The sequence below is a fragment of the Phocoena phocoena genome, chromosome 5 (genome assembly GCF_963924675.1).
Source record: "Phocoena phocoena chromosome 5, mPhoPho1.1, whole genome shotgun sequence".
NCBI classification, from domain to species: Eukaryota; Metazoa; Chordata; class Mammalia; order Artiodactyla; family Phocoenidae; genus Phocoena; species Phocoena phocoena.
The window spans coordinates 91,516,658-91,531,049 of NC_089223.1; the positions used below are offsets into that span (position 1 = coordinate 91,516,658).

Here is a 14,392-nt window from a genome sequence, read left to right on the forward strand (position 1 = left end):
AATTATGTCCACATATCCAGCTCAGTAATGTCCCTGCTCATCCTTTAAGGAGGACCCATCTGTAAATCAAATTAGATCCCCATTATCAATAGGAATTTCTTGTAAGTCATTCCTAGGAGCAAGAAGATAATCTGTTAATAAAATGCAGTCCTGGTTGTTTTCTTACTGTGGTGCTGGAAGCAAACTGAGTAGAGGACATAAATAGTTAAAGGAGACCCCGCTACTATCTTTTCAGTAGCCTTGCATTAAGAGAGCAATTGCTGAAATAGCCCTCATACATGGTGGAAGTCCTTTTGCTACCTAGTCTAACTTCATTTTGGAGCATAAAAGCAAGTCATCTATAAGCAGTTTTGTAAAAGCATCAGAGTAAGACAGTGACTACCTATAAATTACAAAAGACTTAAAAAGCATGGTTAAAGACCTGATTACATTGCAATTGTTGAGGAAATTCAGCTATTTCTGTGACATACATTTTAAGATAATAGCTAAAATTATGACTGACGACATACCAGGACATTTCAAATTTTAGAAACCTCATATAATTTCTAGAACATATATATTAATAACATTCACTCATACAATAAAACCTAAGAAGGTTTATCACTACTCATTTGACAATGATTCCCATGTAATTTAACCTACCAAATAAGCCTAATTAGTTTAATATCTCCCTTTGAGCTGTTTTAGGGCTCTCTGAAGCATCCAAAAGTTAGCTAGAGGTCAAAAGAACTTCATTTAGAATTTGACTTCAGGAATTTTGTCAAAGATATCAAAAGGTTTTAAACGCTTGGTGAAGTAGGATCATAAGTCACTGTGAAACACTACTTATTCACTTAATCAAGGTGACAATAAAATATTCTAAGACAAATACAGAAAGTTACAAGAGACTACTTAAGAGGTAAAGAAGCTTTACAGTCAGTTGTCAAAAGCAACAGATCAATATTTCAAGAAAACTTTGTCCTCTTAGCAGAGAAAAACACAAATTCCAGTTTTCCACCATTTTACCTATAATATTAAAATTCATTCACTCAAATTCAACTTAATTACACACAAAACTCTTTTCTCAGGGTTCCATTTCCACAAACCTTCCACAAATTTTTATATTCATATGTTTGTCCCTTCTTTCGTTTTCCATTTAGAAATAACCAGCTTCTGGACAAAATCACTTTCTTTTTCCTTAACAAAATATCTCAATTTTTTATACTTTCTCTTACCAACAACATATATCCTACTTTACATATACAGTCCTTTTTAAAAATTAATTTCTAGGAACATATGACACTTTATTGTATAATATTGCAATAAAGCACAAAATATATTTACTCATAGTCTCAAATATATTTAGTATCATTGTAATAAGAGGTCAAAAATAGGTAAACATAGACTTCTTTAACAATTAATGTTTCAGTATTTTATCTTATTTAAAAATGATCTAGAATTCAATGAATTTCCATCATTTAACTTAATTCAGTGAAACATTAAAGTTTCAAGTTACCAAAAATTGGGAGAAGCTTAGGTAGGCATATCATAACATAAGTATTCTTTTTTTTTTTTAACATCTTTATTGGGGTATAATTGCTTTACAGTGTTGTGTTAGTTTCTGCTTTATAACAAAGTGAATCAGTTATACCTATACATATGGTCCCATATCTCTTCCCTCTTGCATCTCCCTCCCTCCCACCCTCCCTATCCCACCCCTCCAGGCGGTCACAAAGCACCGAGCTGATCTCCCTGTGCTATGCGGCTGCTTCCCACTAGCTATCTACCTTACGTTTGGTAGTGTATATATGTCCATGACTTTCTCTCGCTTTGTCATAGCTCACCCTTCCCCCTCCCCATATCCTCAAGTCCGTTCTCTAGTAGGTCTGTGTCTTTATTCCTGTCTTACCCCTAGGTTCTTCATGACATTTTTTTTCTTAAATTCCATATATATGTGTTAGCATACGGTATTTGTCTTTCTCTTTCTGACTTACTTCACTCTGTATGACAGACTCTAGGTCTATCCACCTCATTACAAATAGCTCAATTTCGTTTCTTTTTATGGCTGAGTAATATTCCATTGTATATATGTGCCACATCTTCTTTATCCATTCATCCGATGATGGGCACTTAGGTTGTTTCCATCTCCAGGCTATTGTAAATAGAGCTGCAATGAATATTTTGGTACATGACTCTTTTTGAATTACATAAGCATTCTTAAAGAGTTCACCCAAAAAACTTTTTTTTTTCCATTTATCTCTATTTCATTATTTATGAAAGTATCATCATACCAAGTTAATTTTCTTGTTGACAAATTTTGTAACAGAGATAACATGAGCTTATTGACTTTCAGTAAACCTAAGTACAATAAAAGTATTATACTTAATATTGATAACTCTAAATATGTCTAAAGACATATCTGTATTAATTAAACTAGCAACTTAAACTTGTTTTTATTCATTAAAGATTAATCCTAGATCATGTGGTCCTTTAAATTTTGGGACTAGCTTATGTTACATTTAGAAATATTTGATTTGTAAGTGCTTACTTTCAAATCAATTAAATAGAGCTCTTTTACAAATTTATTTTGATAATACCATTCAGAGATAGAGATATCATATTTATAATGTACACGCAGGCATATATACATCCAGATAGACACAGACAGAAATCTCATAGTTTTCCTGCTTGAATTTTAAAAAATCTCTTTTCCTTTTTTTTTTTCTTAGTTTTGGGTTCTACTAACTGAGCCAAGGCCTTAGTCTCAAGTGATGCTGGCTATGTTTACATTTCAAGGACATGATAAGAGTTATAACTTCAAGCTTTCTCCTAGGAATACTTTTATTCTCTTAGGGTCAGACTTTTGAAAAGATGTTTTATCAAGTTAGTTTCTCTAACTGAGTATATATAAAAAAAAAACAGTTTTGGAATGTCAAAAGCACCCCATCCTAGTGATTTGGGGGCAAGATGAGTGTTGACTTTGTACCCATTGTATGTGAAGCCAACTGGAGTTCCAGTCTGTGGCTGTGCATCCAGGAGCTGGTAGGCTTTAGAAGCACAATCTCCAACCCCCTTTTTTGTTTCATTTTACTATAAAGTACAAATCTTTCCAGTTTTTAAGCCACATGTTTTAAAAAGCTGAGCCAACACAGTTGACTCGAATGGTCCTTCTGCTTTCTCTGCCTAAGGACTTTCCTATAGTACCCTTCCACTTAAGAAATGTATTGGTGCCTCCGTAAGATTCCAAGTCTTAACATTTTAACAGCTTGGGCAAAACTCAGGACTGTCACTTTTTAAAATCTATGAGGGCTGGATATCAGGAGAACTCACCAAAGCACTAGGAGAATGCTGGGAAGCCAGAGGGGCTCAAGGGGCCTGTGCTGATCCTGAGTGCCTGTCCAAAGGAGAACACACGGAACCTCGGGTGAGCTTCTCTGATACCCTGTCGACTATGCCAAGCAATGCAGATGGAAAGTCAATAACCAATCTGTGACTGAGATTAAGAAAGAGTTTTATTCCAGCTAAGCTGAAGGCTATAGGCCATGAGACAGTCTCTCAGCTCTGAGAAATGCTCCATTGAAGCATGGTTTTTAGCATAGTCTTATACCTTGCTAGAAAAACAAACATCAAGCCTGGCAGGGGGTTATTCTTTCAAAAGTTCATCAGAGAAGTATAGTTACAGATCAGCACATACATAGTGGGGCAGCATGATCCTGGTGTCTGGGAAGGAGACAATGAGTATGAATATCAGCATCACAGGAAGAAAGGCAATGATCTATATCTTACAAGTGAGCAGCAATCTTTACCTCAGGATAATGAAATCTTTAATGAGTAAAGCAGAAGCAGATGTACAATGTATGTTTGATAGGTCATCAGTCAGGCCCTCTGCACTCACATAGTTCACATAAATTTCAAGTTGGACCACACAAAGCCCAAATCACTTCCCCTATGTTGCAGTATAAGAAAATTTAAGTTTTTGCATTTCAGTGTCCTCAACTATCGAATGGAGTTAATGTTACTTATCCTACCTGGACGTTGTAAGGATTCAGTGAGATAGTTTATGTAATGCACACTGTATACTGTTTGTCACATAGCAGGGGCTCAAAATTATTTGGATCCTAATTTTAAGATAATAAAGAAAGGATAATCATATTATTATCCTTGACCATCATTGCCCTAAAGCCAGTCCATTGTAGTGATAAGTGGCCGACACCTTTTATAGAAAGAGAACATGAAAAGGGTTTTGACATGAGTGACAAAGTTGTATGTCCTATTAAATTGGTGAACCCAGGAACCCACTCAGGTTAGGCCAGAAAGACCAGGAAAAGGAAACTAAAGCAGGAAAAAAAAAAAAAAATCATAAATCACAGGGGAAGATTAGATTCTTATAAAAGTTTTCTTGTTGCATTTCCAAGTAGTCTGACAATTGTTTATATGAAGATTACATACTCCACATACTTTGATCATAAGGTACATGAGGGGCTTCCCTGGTGGCGCAGTGGTTGAGAGTCCGCCTGCCAATGTAGAGGACACGGGTTCATGCCCGGGTCCAGGAAGATCCCACATGCTGCGGAGCGGCTGGGCCCGTGAGCCATGTCCGCTGAGCCTGCGCGTCCGGAGCCTGTGCTCCGCAGCGGGAGAGGCCACAACAGTGAGAGGCCCGTGTACCGCAAAAAAAAAAAAAAAAAATAAGGTACATGAGAACTCTTTTCAAAATACATTAGTGCAATATTGCTGGATTTCTTAAAGTGGAAGGTATTCTCCTACAAACAACTTACGGATTCAATGGGGCACTCAAACCAGGAGGCTGGTTGTTTAATGGGCAACCATATACATATTTTAAAGAAATGCATGCCAGGCGCATTTACTAACCTTTCAGAATAAGCCCTGCGACTAAGTAATATAGCTTGAGTCCTGTCATGTTTGAGTGAAAGTTTGTCTGGAGAACATTTAGGGATCTTTGCAAGTAATTGAGAAACCCCAAGATAGAGATGTGTGATATACTAAGGGTAGAAGTAAGGGTTTGGGGTAGATTAGATGGCATTAGAAAGTGAATAGCTTTCATCATTTTGGTGAGAAAATCTTAAAATTAGAAGAGACACTAAGGGTCATACAACAACCTTGTCCTCATTACTTGCCTCTTCCAACAACTTTCCAGGACCATTTTTCTCTCCTGCTTAGGAGGCCTCAATCCAGCCACACCACCATCGTGAATGCTGCCCTAGCGTGTGTGCATTTCTGCTTCTGGGAAAGTCATTCCTCTTCTCCTCACTTATTTTTAAAGACCCAGATTAGTTTTTCTCTTCAATGGAACCTTCTCAGTGATGCCAACCACATTGATGTCTTGCTTCTCTTAACTCCTATTGACTGAGAGTAGAAGATTTTTCCTTTAGAACTTAATTTCTTTTTAACTTCTCAGTGTATCATCCTGGTTTCTCCTGTCATTAATAGCTCAGGAATCATGACATTCAAGACAATTTTGTCCATTTACCAAGTCCTTTGACCTTGAATAAGTCATTTCTGCTCTCTGCACCTCATTTTTAAGCCCCTGTAAGATAAAAAGATTGGATGATTTGATCTCTAAATGATCTCTAAAAGTTGACACAAGTATAAATTAATAAGATTAAATTTAAATTTGACTTCACTAGTTCCTGTATGTATTGTCATTCTACCTATATTTTGGAGAGGAAATAGGCAGGTAGGTAAATCTATCCAACTTTAATATTTTTTCTCAACTTGGTGAAATTTCAAACTGAAGCTACAAAAAGAAGAGGAAGTGATGAATTTCCAGTTTCAGACAAATTAGCTCACTTGAGATTACTTAAAGGATCACAGTGGATTGCTGCAAGAAAATTGAAAGTCTGCTCACTGATCCTCTCTTCCTCAGACCAGTTAATTGGCTTGGCCATGCCTCCTTGAGTACATTTTAAAGTTCATTTTCCCAAGAGTTCCTGGCGATTCTTCAGGGTCCCTTAGCAGAGCCCCAGTTAAAGAACCCTTCATCATGGTGTGGAGAGGCACCATGGTGCATAGAATCTGGCACCCAAGATGCCTAAATTCAAATCTCAACTCTGCCAAGTACTCTTTACAAGACCTCAGGCAAATCACTTCACCTTTCCCCCCCCCCACCCCCGCAGGCTCAGCGGCCGCGGCTCATGGGCCCAGCTGCTCTGCGGCATGTGGGATCTTCCCGGACCGGGACACGAACCCGCGTCCCCTGCATCAGTAGGCGGACTCCCAACCACTGTGCCACCAGGGAAGCCCCACTTCACCTTTTAAAGCCTGAACTTTCTCCTTGAAACCCAAGTAATAATATAAGTCTCAGGGAATTATGAAAGTATTAAATTAGTTAATATGCTTAAAGATTTTAGAATAGTGCCTAACATTTATAAGTTCTCCATAAATGCTAGTGGCTATTAGTTTTAGAGTTAATCAGACATAAATCCTGAGTGCGCCCTTTATTGAATGTGACTTTGTGGAAATAATGTAATCTCAATAACGTTGGTTTTTATTTTTCTTTGAAATAGGAATAACAATACCTAACTCTGGTTTGTGGTAAGATTAAATTAATTTATACATGTAAAGTATACGGTGCCTGGCTTAGAGTAAGTGAGCATGAAATGTTAGTTTATTCCTTTGGTATTCCTTTCCTATGGTGGGTATTCCTTACAATGTAAAGAAAGCGGTGAGCCTGGGAATGGGGAGAGAAAGCCAGAGCATATTTTAATATAATAACCTGACTTGGGGCTAACAAATTATTGCAACAAAATGATAGAGCCCTAAGCTGGAGTTGTTGTTTTTTTTTAAATAATATGCAGCCAACTATTCTTTCCCAAAATGCCCCTAGAGAGACACTCTTCTCCAGGTGTTTCCCGTTTCCCTAGATTTCCAGATGAAGAATGAAACTCTTCAATGGTGTTATTACCTTACAAAATCCTAGGGGGCTGCATGTGAAAGAGCCCATTGTATTCTTTGAGAGCTAGAAGATCGATAGCTGGAGCCAACAGAAAGTGTTCTGAAAACCCAGTACAAACGTAGCTAAAGTGGATAGGAAAGGGATGGGCCTCCAAGACTCTCAGCAGGTGGATCCTACACTAGGAATGCCATTGTCCTGAAGGGAAATACTGCCTGGAATTAACAAAATCGTACCCATGGGGCTTTATGTGAATTTCAAGCAGGGCTGGGATTTCTTTCCTGGAAAATGGGATGTGGCAACTTTAAAATACTTTGCCTAACTCTATAATTCAAAAGATCAATTGACAAATATTTGCTGAAATCTGCTGAAATGCATAAAGGGAGAATAATAAATTTGGGTATCAAAGGGATATTTTAATTCTGGCTCTATTACTTTCTAGCTGTGTGACATTGACTAAATCATTTAACCTCTACCTTAAGTTTTTTAACTATAATATGGTATTGGGTAGGATTTTAAAATACAGTTATAGTTTGACCTAATTAATTTCTATAACTTCTTTTAACTTTTGACTTCCTATAGCTATATGTTGGCAGGAATTTCAGAGAATGGTTACTTAAAACATTTATTTTCCCATCAACTGCTGAGAACTGTTTCCCCTTCACTGGCTTGGTGATGCAACTGAAAACAACATGTTTAGATGGTTGGGCCGATTGATATAAAGATATCTCCCATAAGCATATTATCCAAAATGAAAAGAGCCAACTTGATGACCTAAAGTTGTATGTACCAGTTATTTTCCTGGTACCCAGAGGAGAAAAATAGCCCTGTGGGCTGGGGTGTTCAAAAAGTCTTTATGGAGAAAAGACTGCAACTAGACTTAGGGGCAGGGAGGAGTAGCAGGACCAGAGAAGAGCAAAGTCATTTCATCCATCTAGACCCAGCAGAGCCTCTAAAGAGTTGGCACTTCTATCATAATCCCACAACTACCCTGTGCTGAGCAAGGGAATACCAGGGGCTGGGCTCAGCTCTCCGCGGTCTGTTTACTCTCATGTCAACCATGACAAGGAAGCAGCTGCATTCCTATCTCGGATTTAGAAAACTGAGACTCAGAGATGGAGAGGTTTCCCCAGTTCACATGACAGAATCAGGATTTAACCCAAGCCTGCCTACCCTGAAGCTTGTGTATGATACAATATTTCCCATAATGATGAAAGCTACCATCACTGATGGTTACTTCCTCCGTGAAGTCTCCTTCCTGTTACCACCACCCACCTTTCCCCAGGTGGAGCTGACGTTCCCTTCTTGTGCTCCCACTGTACTGTCAAAGATATCTACTCAAGTGCTAGAACATTTATGGGTCACATTCAATTTCATGCCTGCCTCCGCCATTAGCCTGTAAGTCCCCAAAGGATAGGTTTGGACGCTGTTTCCCATTTTATCATTCATGTATCATCTATAGCTCATAGTAGCAGCTAAATAAATGTTAAAGAATAACTGAATGAAAGAATGAACGCTCCTTGCCTACCAAGCGCTGTGCCCACAGCTTTGGCAAGTTAACCTCTTTACGTTTCCGTTTCCTCACCAATAAAATGAAGATGACCATAATCCCTGTCACATAGAGCAATGGGGATGAGTTAATGAGCTAATATTGATGAGCACATAGTAAATGCTCAGTAAATGTTAACTATTATTATGACCACTCTAAGTTGCCAGAGTTCCCTTTAAATGGAGAACTTTTTTTTTTTTGCGGTATGTGGGCCTCTCACTGTCGTGGCCTCTCCCGTTGCGGAGCACAAGCTCCGGACGCACAGGCTCAACGGCCATGGCTCACGGGCCCAGCCGCTCTGCGGCATGTGGGATCTTCCCGGACCGGGGCACGAACCCGTGTCATCTGCATCGGCAGGTGGACTCGCAACCACTGCGCCACCAGGGAAGCCCTAAATGGAGAACTTTAAATAAAGCATTGAAGGATCATAATTACAACTTCACAGAATAAGAACTGTTTTCAGAGTGGTTAAGTGTCTTGCAAAATAATCACAAAGCAAGAAAGTAGCAGAACCAGGAGATATCCCCTGGGGTCTAAGACATTACTCATAAGCCCTTATGTTTCATAGTGAGTTCCAGGGGCTAAAAATCCCTTCACATACAGAATCCCAGTTGATTGTTTTCACCACCACTCTTGGGCTGGGGTTCTATGTCAAAACCACACTAAGCCAGTGTGGTTCTGACATAGCCCAGAATCCAGTGACCATTCCCACAAAGCTGCCTAGGCTGCTTGGTGTGGTTTGGAATAGACTACTCCTTGGGATCTTTCAGGACAGCAGGACTCATGCTTCTCTGATGGTAAGAATCACCTAGCTTCTAGTTTAAGAACACAAACTCCAGAATCCTCTGAATCAGACTCTCCACAAAAGATTGTTTTTAACAAGCCGAGTAATTTTTATCATTAGGGAAGTCTGTGAAACTTTGCTTTGAGACAGGCTAAAGCAAGAATTTAAGGACGATCGTAGCACTCACCTTCCAGGGGGCAGTTACTGAGCAGCAGTGTTCTTGCAAGGCACTGCTCTGCCCACCCCTCTACCCATGTTTGTAAATATAATGACTAAATCAATCTCCCTAATAATGCTCTCAATCATGTGTCAACGGGGACCAGAACAGGCCCAGCGTAGTGGCAAGTGGGCTGCGGTTTGGATGCCCCCGCTTGAAAAAAGCCATTGAATCATGGATATTTTGCCCCTGCACTTTTCTCCCGAGAAAAGCTGCCCATGGGCTTCCGCAGGGGCTTTTTTAAGGGGCTGTAGGCACCAGCCACCAAAATCGAATTTTTCCTAGCAGCCTGAGAGCGAGCGGGTTGAACTTGCTCCGCGAAGAGAGAGCAGTTGCTATGGCAAAAAGAGCACATTCGCAAGCTTACCAGGCTGCAAACTAGCGCGCAGACAGCTCTTCTCAGCACGGTGCTGCGTCGTCAGCGCGCGGAGCGCCGCTGTGCTCTCCAGGGCAAGTTTCCTGGGAGTGTCTCTTCTCGGCAGGGACACAGCAAACTCCCCGGTTCTCCAACAGATGTTTCCCTAGCAGCTCTGAAGTCCAAGTACTCGCTGGCTGCAGCGCAGAGTCCCAAGGCCGGCGCGCTGTGATTGAGGGACCCTACCAGGCAAATGCCAGCATCAGTATGAGAGCCTGGACTTCAGCCCAGGTCGGTCCTCACCCCGGGGGGCCGCTGCTTTGCCAGGTGCATCTTTGAGGAGCTGCTCACTTTCCCCCCTCGTGAGTCTTCGTTCCAAGCCAGATATTGCTCGGATTCTCTAATTAACTCCCTCCACTCCGAAGGGGTTCGGAGGCTGGGATGCTCTACCAGCTTGAAGGATGTTGACTCTCGAGTGGGAGTCGGAAGGACTGCAAACAGTGGGTATTGTTGTGATTATATGTGCATCTCTGAAGCTGCTTCATTTGCTGGGACTGATTGATTTTTCGGAAGGTAAAGTGGTCGCTTCCATCTGTGCCGTTGGTCAGGTCTGGTTCAGAAGTGGATACAGACGCTGCAGAAGTTGAGCAGGCTTAATACGCAAAGTAAAAGTTTTAAAATATGCATGCTTGACATGGAGCCGCCTAGCACCGGGCAGTTCATTTCTGTTTACCCAGATATTTGACATTGGAAAGGAAGGGGTATTGTGCCATTATCTTTCTATTTGAAACCTATTTGAGTTTAGGGTGATATTATGGGTTAAATATAGTTCCAAGGTGGGAAGTTAGGACTCTCTATTATGGGGTGATAATACAGGTTGCTGTTTTGGTTGTCAAGTTTCGTGTTGGCTACCACGCCGTAATGTCATTAGTAATTCCATCCTCTGGAGGAGTATCCAGATTTGTGAGGGAAATATGTGACTGCCTCATTAGTTAGGAGGTATGGGGGTGGAGCTGGGTTATTGATTATGATATAAAATGGGTACGCTTTTTTTTTTTTCTGTCTGGGTAAGCTTTTGATTTAAAATTGAGTTAATGAATGCTTAGCAAAAATGTGCTATGAACTCTTAATTTGCAAAAGTGTTCCATTTACATTTTCCAACGAAGCCACTTTGCTCATTTGTCTCTTGAGTGGGAACCCATATAAGCAAAGGACGGCATTGGTGCTACCAATAAATATTTTATCCATCTAATATAAGTTTTACTACCCAAATCAATTCTACTATACAACGATTGGGGAGTAAAAAGAGTTGATTAACTTCCATTTAATAGTTATATATATATATATATATATATATATAGTTATATATATAGTTTTATATATACATATACAATCTTTCTACTGAAATAACATGCTTTGAATTATTTAAACCCTAATTATTTGATGTCAGTTCTACATCCAAGCTCTTCTTTCTTCTCAAGAAAGAATGGAGTTCCTAAGGATATGATCTTTTACTGCCGAGTTATTTATGAATATTCACTTCTCACGTTGTGTGCAATGAGGGAAGGTGAGGAACATATTTAAGCCTGCCCGTGCTTCTAATCTTTCTGACCAAGTTAAGGAGCTAAGACCCGATAGCTAAGATGACATCATCCCAAACTATATCCATCCGGTACACAGGTTGTTTCTGTTAATATGTTAATAATGGTCAATGTATGTTATCTTCAGAAAGTCCTTTTTTCTACAAGTGGGTTCATTAGGTTCTACTGTTTAGACCTTATAAGAACAGAAAAAGTTCCATGCAATTTTCGTATCTTCTTTTAAGTATTCTCAATCCGTGACAAATTCTGCTCAGGCACACATAAGAATAATATTGTAATGGGATTAAATAAAACCTCAGAAAATAATTTCTGCTTTTTCTCATATTACACAGTAATTTTATTTAACCGTGGGAGTAATTTTATTTAACCTTACATTTTTTACTGGAAGGAAAACAATACAGAAACAAACTTTTCCAAGTGCTACACAACAATCTTGCATTATTTTGAGATTTCTGCCTCAGTGCACTCACTAGTGGTGACTTAACAAAATACAGATAAGATCATTTCAATTTCTATGATTGGAATAATTTGCTTCTGTTTCATTCCTTCTCCATATTAGTTTTTGTTCTCTGGATTTAGTTGAGCCATAGCCCACAATTTTAGTGCACTATACTCAAGATGGCTTGGTTTCAGAACTAGATGAAGCAGGCTCTAAGGAAAACCATCATGGAGGTATTCGAGGAAGTCAACTTTCACAGCCCTATAAGATAGCGCACAGTTCTTTTATTGCCAGTGTTGGTAACGTAGACATTTAAAGTCAAAAGTCCCAAGTTTGCAAATAACTCAGCTTTTATTCTTTAAGTGCTGTTTTACGTCACTTAAAGATTTTCTCACAGAACCTTCAAATTTGGGTTCCAACAATACAAAAAGTAGAATTGTAAACCTAACTCCTGCAAATAGAATCACAGAATTTTGAGCTAGTCTGAAACATCTTTCTTGGGATAGGTATTCATATTCATACCCAAGTAATAATATCCATGTCCATATATGAATCTTTATTTCTAAACACACGCATATATAGAGATGATGTGCCTACACATTTAAGATATTGTGTAAAATGTCCAATAAGCCGGGCAAACTTTGGATTCAATATGCAAGGCTTGGTTGTGATAAAATAACAAAGATGCAGGTTATCACCATACATGAGGTATATTTCCTGGACAAGTAGAAAAAAAATGGGAAGAAAACCTTTTTTGTTCTGAAGTATATGTTAAAAAGTACTGGTTTAGTCCATCTGTCTCAGTTTACATAGAAGACCACTGCAACCCAGAGATGTTGACTGATTTATCAGAAGGCAACACTTAACTGGGAGCAGAGACAGAACCGAATCCAAGGACTGCTGAATCCTATACAGTGCTTTTCCTACTACAACACACTTTTCACTTATTTCTCTTTCCTAATACTGGGAAAGAGAATTAACGAAAACATTGGTGGGAAATTTCCTGAATTCCTGAATCTTGTACTGAACTGTCCACTAACACCCTATGAGATATCTGAGGGAAATGCATTCATAGGAAATAAGATTACACAATTTCCCAGCCCAAGTATAGGACCCAAGCATGGCATGGAAGTGAGCTAAACCAGACTAATGACTTTAGAGGCAGGATTAGAATAGAAGCAAGCCATATGGTTTCCTGAGCCCCTTTCCCTCGAAGACCTGCCCTGAATTTTGACCATCTGTGACATATTCAATGTCCATGAATGGCTAGCCCAAGTGGAATCCAACAATGAGACCCACTGAAATCGTTAGAGTTCTAGCCTAGGCCTCCTGTCTCTGTTTTCTCAGATTGGGGCACTCTCCAAGCAGAAACAGAACTTTTTGATCACCAGTCAAGTGGAGATAGAAGAAAAAAAGCCTTTACAGAGCAAGCCACAAAATATTAGATTATCAAGTCCTTCATCCTTTCTACCTGCAAATGATAAAAAGGCCAAAAAGGGCTTTCCCAATGTAGATTGCCAAACATTTAACTGCGATTGTACCACTTAGAAAATATAGCCCAGAAAATGGCCAGAGAATTAGCCACTCTTTTTGGTGGAGAAGTAAAGATGAGGCCCAGAGCAGAACTATGAGCTTCTTTTAGGAAACATCAAACTTTCACCTGTCCTCAGGGGGCAATGATTCTTCACTGGTACCATTGTGGAGTATTTTCTCTAGTGTGACTCTGTGGATCGATTAACTTAGAAAGTCGTTCTGAGCCTGTATGAATGAGAGCTTCTGTATTAGTGTCAAGATAAAGCAGTGTTACTTTATTATTATCTACAATGGCTAGTGAGAATTAGCCATGAATAGGAAAAGGTAAAGAGAAACATTTCTGCTCCCACCTAAATTAGATTCTGATTTCAATAAAGCCCTACTTTAAAAAATAATTCTCTTCCAGTTAAAATTCAAGGTTTAGGGAGCAAAAGCAATTTGTAAAGAGGATTAAAGTGACTAATGGGATTTTAATATAATGAATTGAGGTTTTACATATATCCACTCATTAATAAAGGGAAGGAGGAGGAACACTCACAAGATTAATCTCATCATTTCACAGTGTGGCATGTAATATATAGCTTATTGGATTCTAAATGTGGGCGGGGCCTCTCTTAGGCATTGACTGAGTTGGTGGGAAGGGACAAGATGAACACTGAAGGAATGAACTCTCAGTAACCTTACATTCTAGAAAGGGAGACTAATTACCTAAAAAGACAGGAGAAATAAGCTCTGGGCACAAACCCAAGAAATGGCCAGTAGAGGCACAAATGAAGTAGAACATTCTGGAAAGGGCTCAAGGGAAGGTTTCACGGAGGAAAAAACCAGTTGTATAGGACTTAGAGTGTGAGAAGGAGTTCCCACATGGGAGAATGGGGAAATAACATTCCAGGCTGAACAAAGAGCTGGAATTGTGACCCTGAGCACTGACCGAGGGTAGCTTTCATGGAGAAGAGCAGCAGCTTGTAGCACGCGGGCATCAGAATGTTGAAATGAGATGTGTCTGAAGGCGTCCATTGGGG

General features: G+C 39.5%; 1 protein-coding gene across 2 annotated transcripts in view; it reads left to right on the forward strand.

The window, feature by feature from the left end:
* Positions 1-14,392, forward strand: part of KCNIP4 (potassium voltage-gated channel interacting protein 4) — a 1,210,338-nt gene that overhangs the window by 960,963 nt on the left and 234,983 nt on the right. The window contains exon 1 of one of the 2 annotated variants that reach the window (XM_065878087.1): positions 10,259-10,370. The exons of the other annotated variant lie outside the window; for it this stretch is intronic. Coding sequence (XP_065734159.1) covers positions 10,259-10,370 — 112 coding nt within the window. Of the gene's footprint in view, positions 1-10,258; positions 10,371-14,392 lie in introns of those variants that run through there. 2 annotated transcript variants of the gene reach the window in all.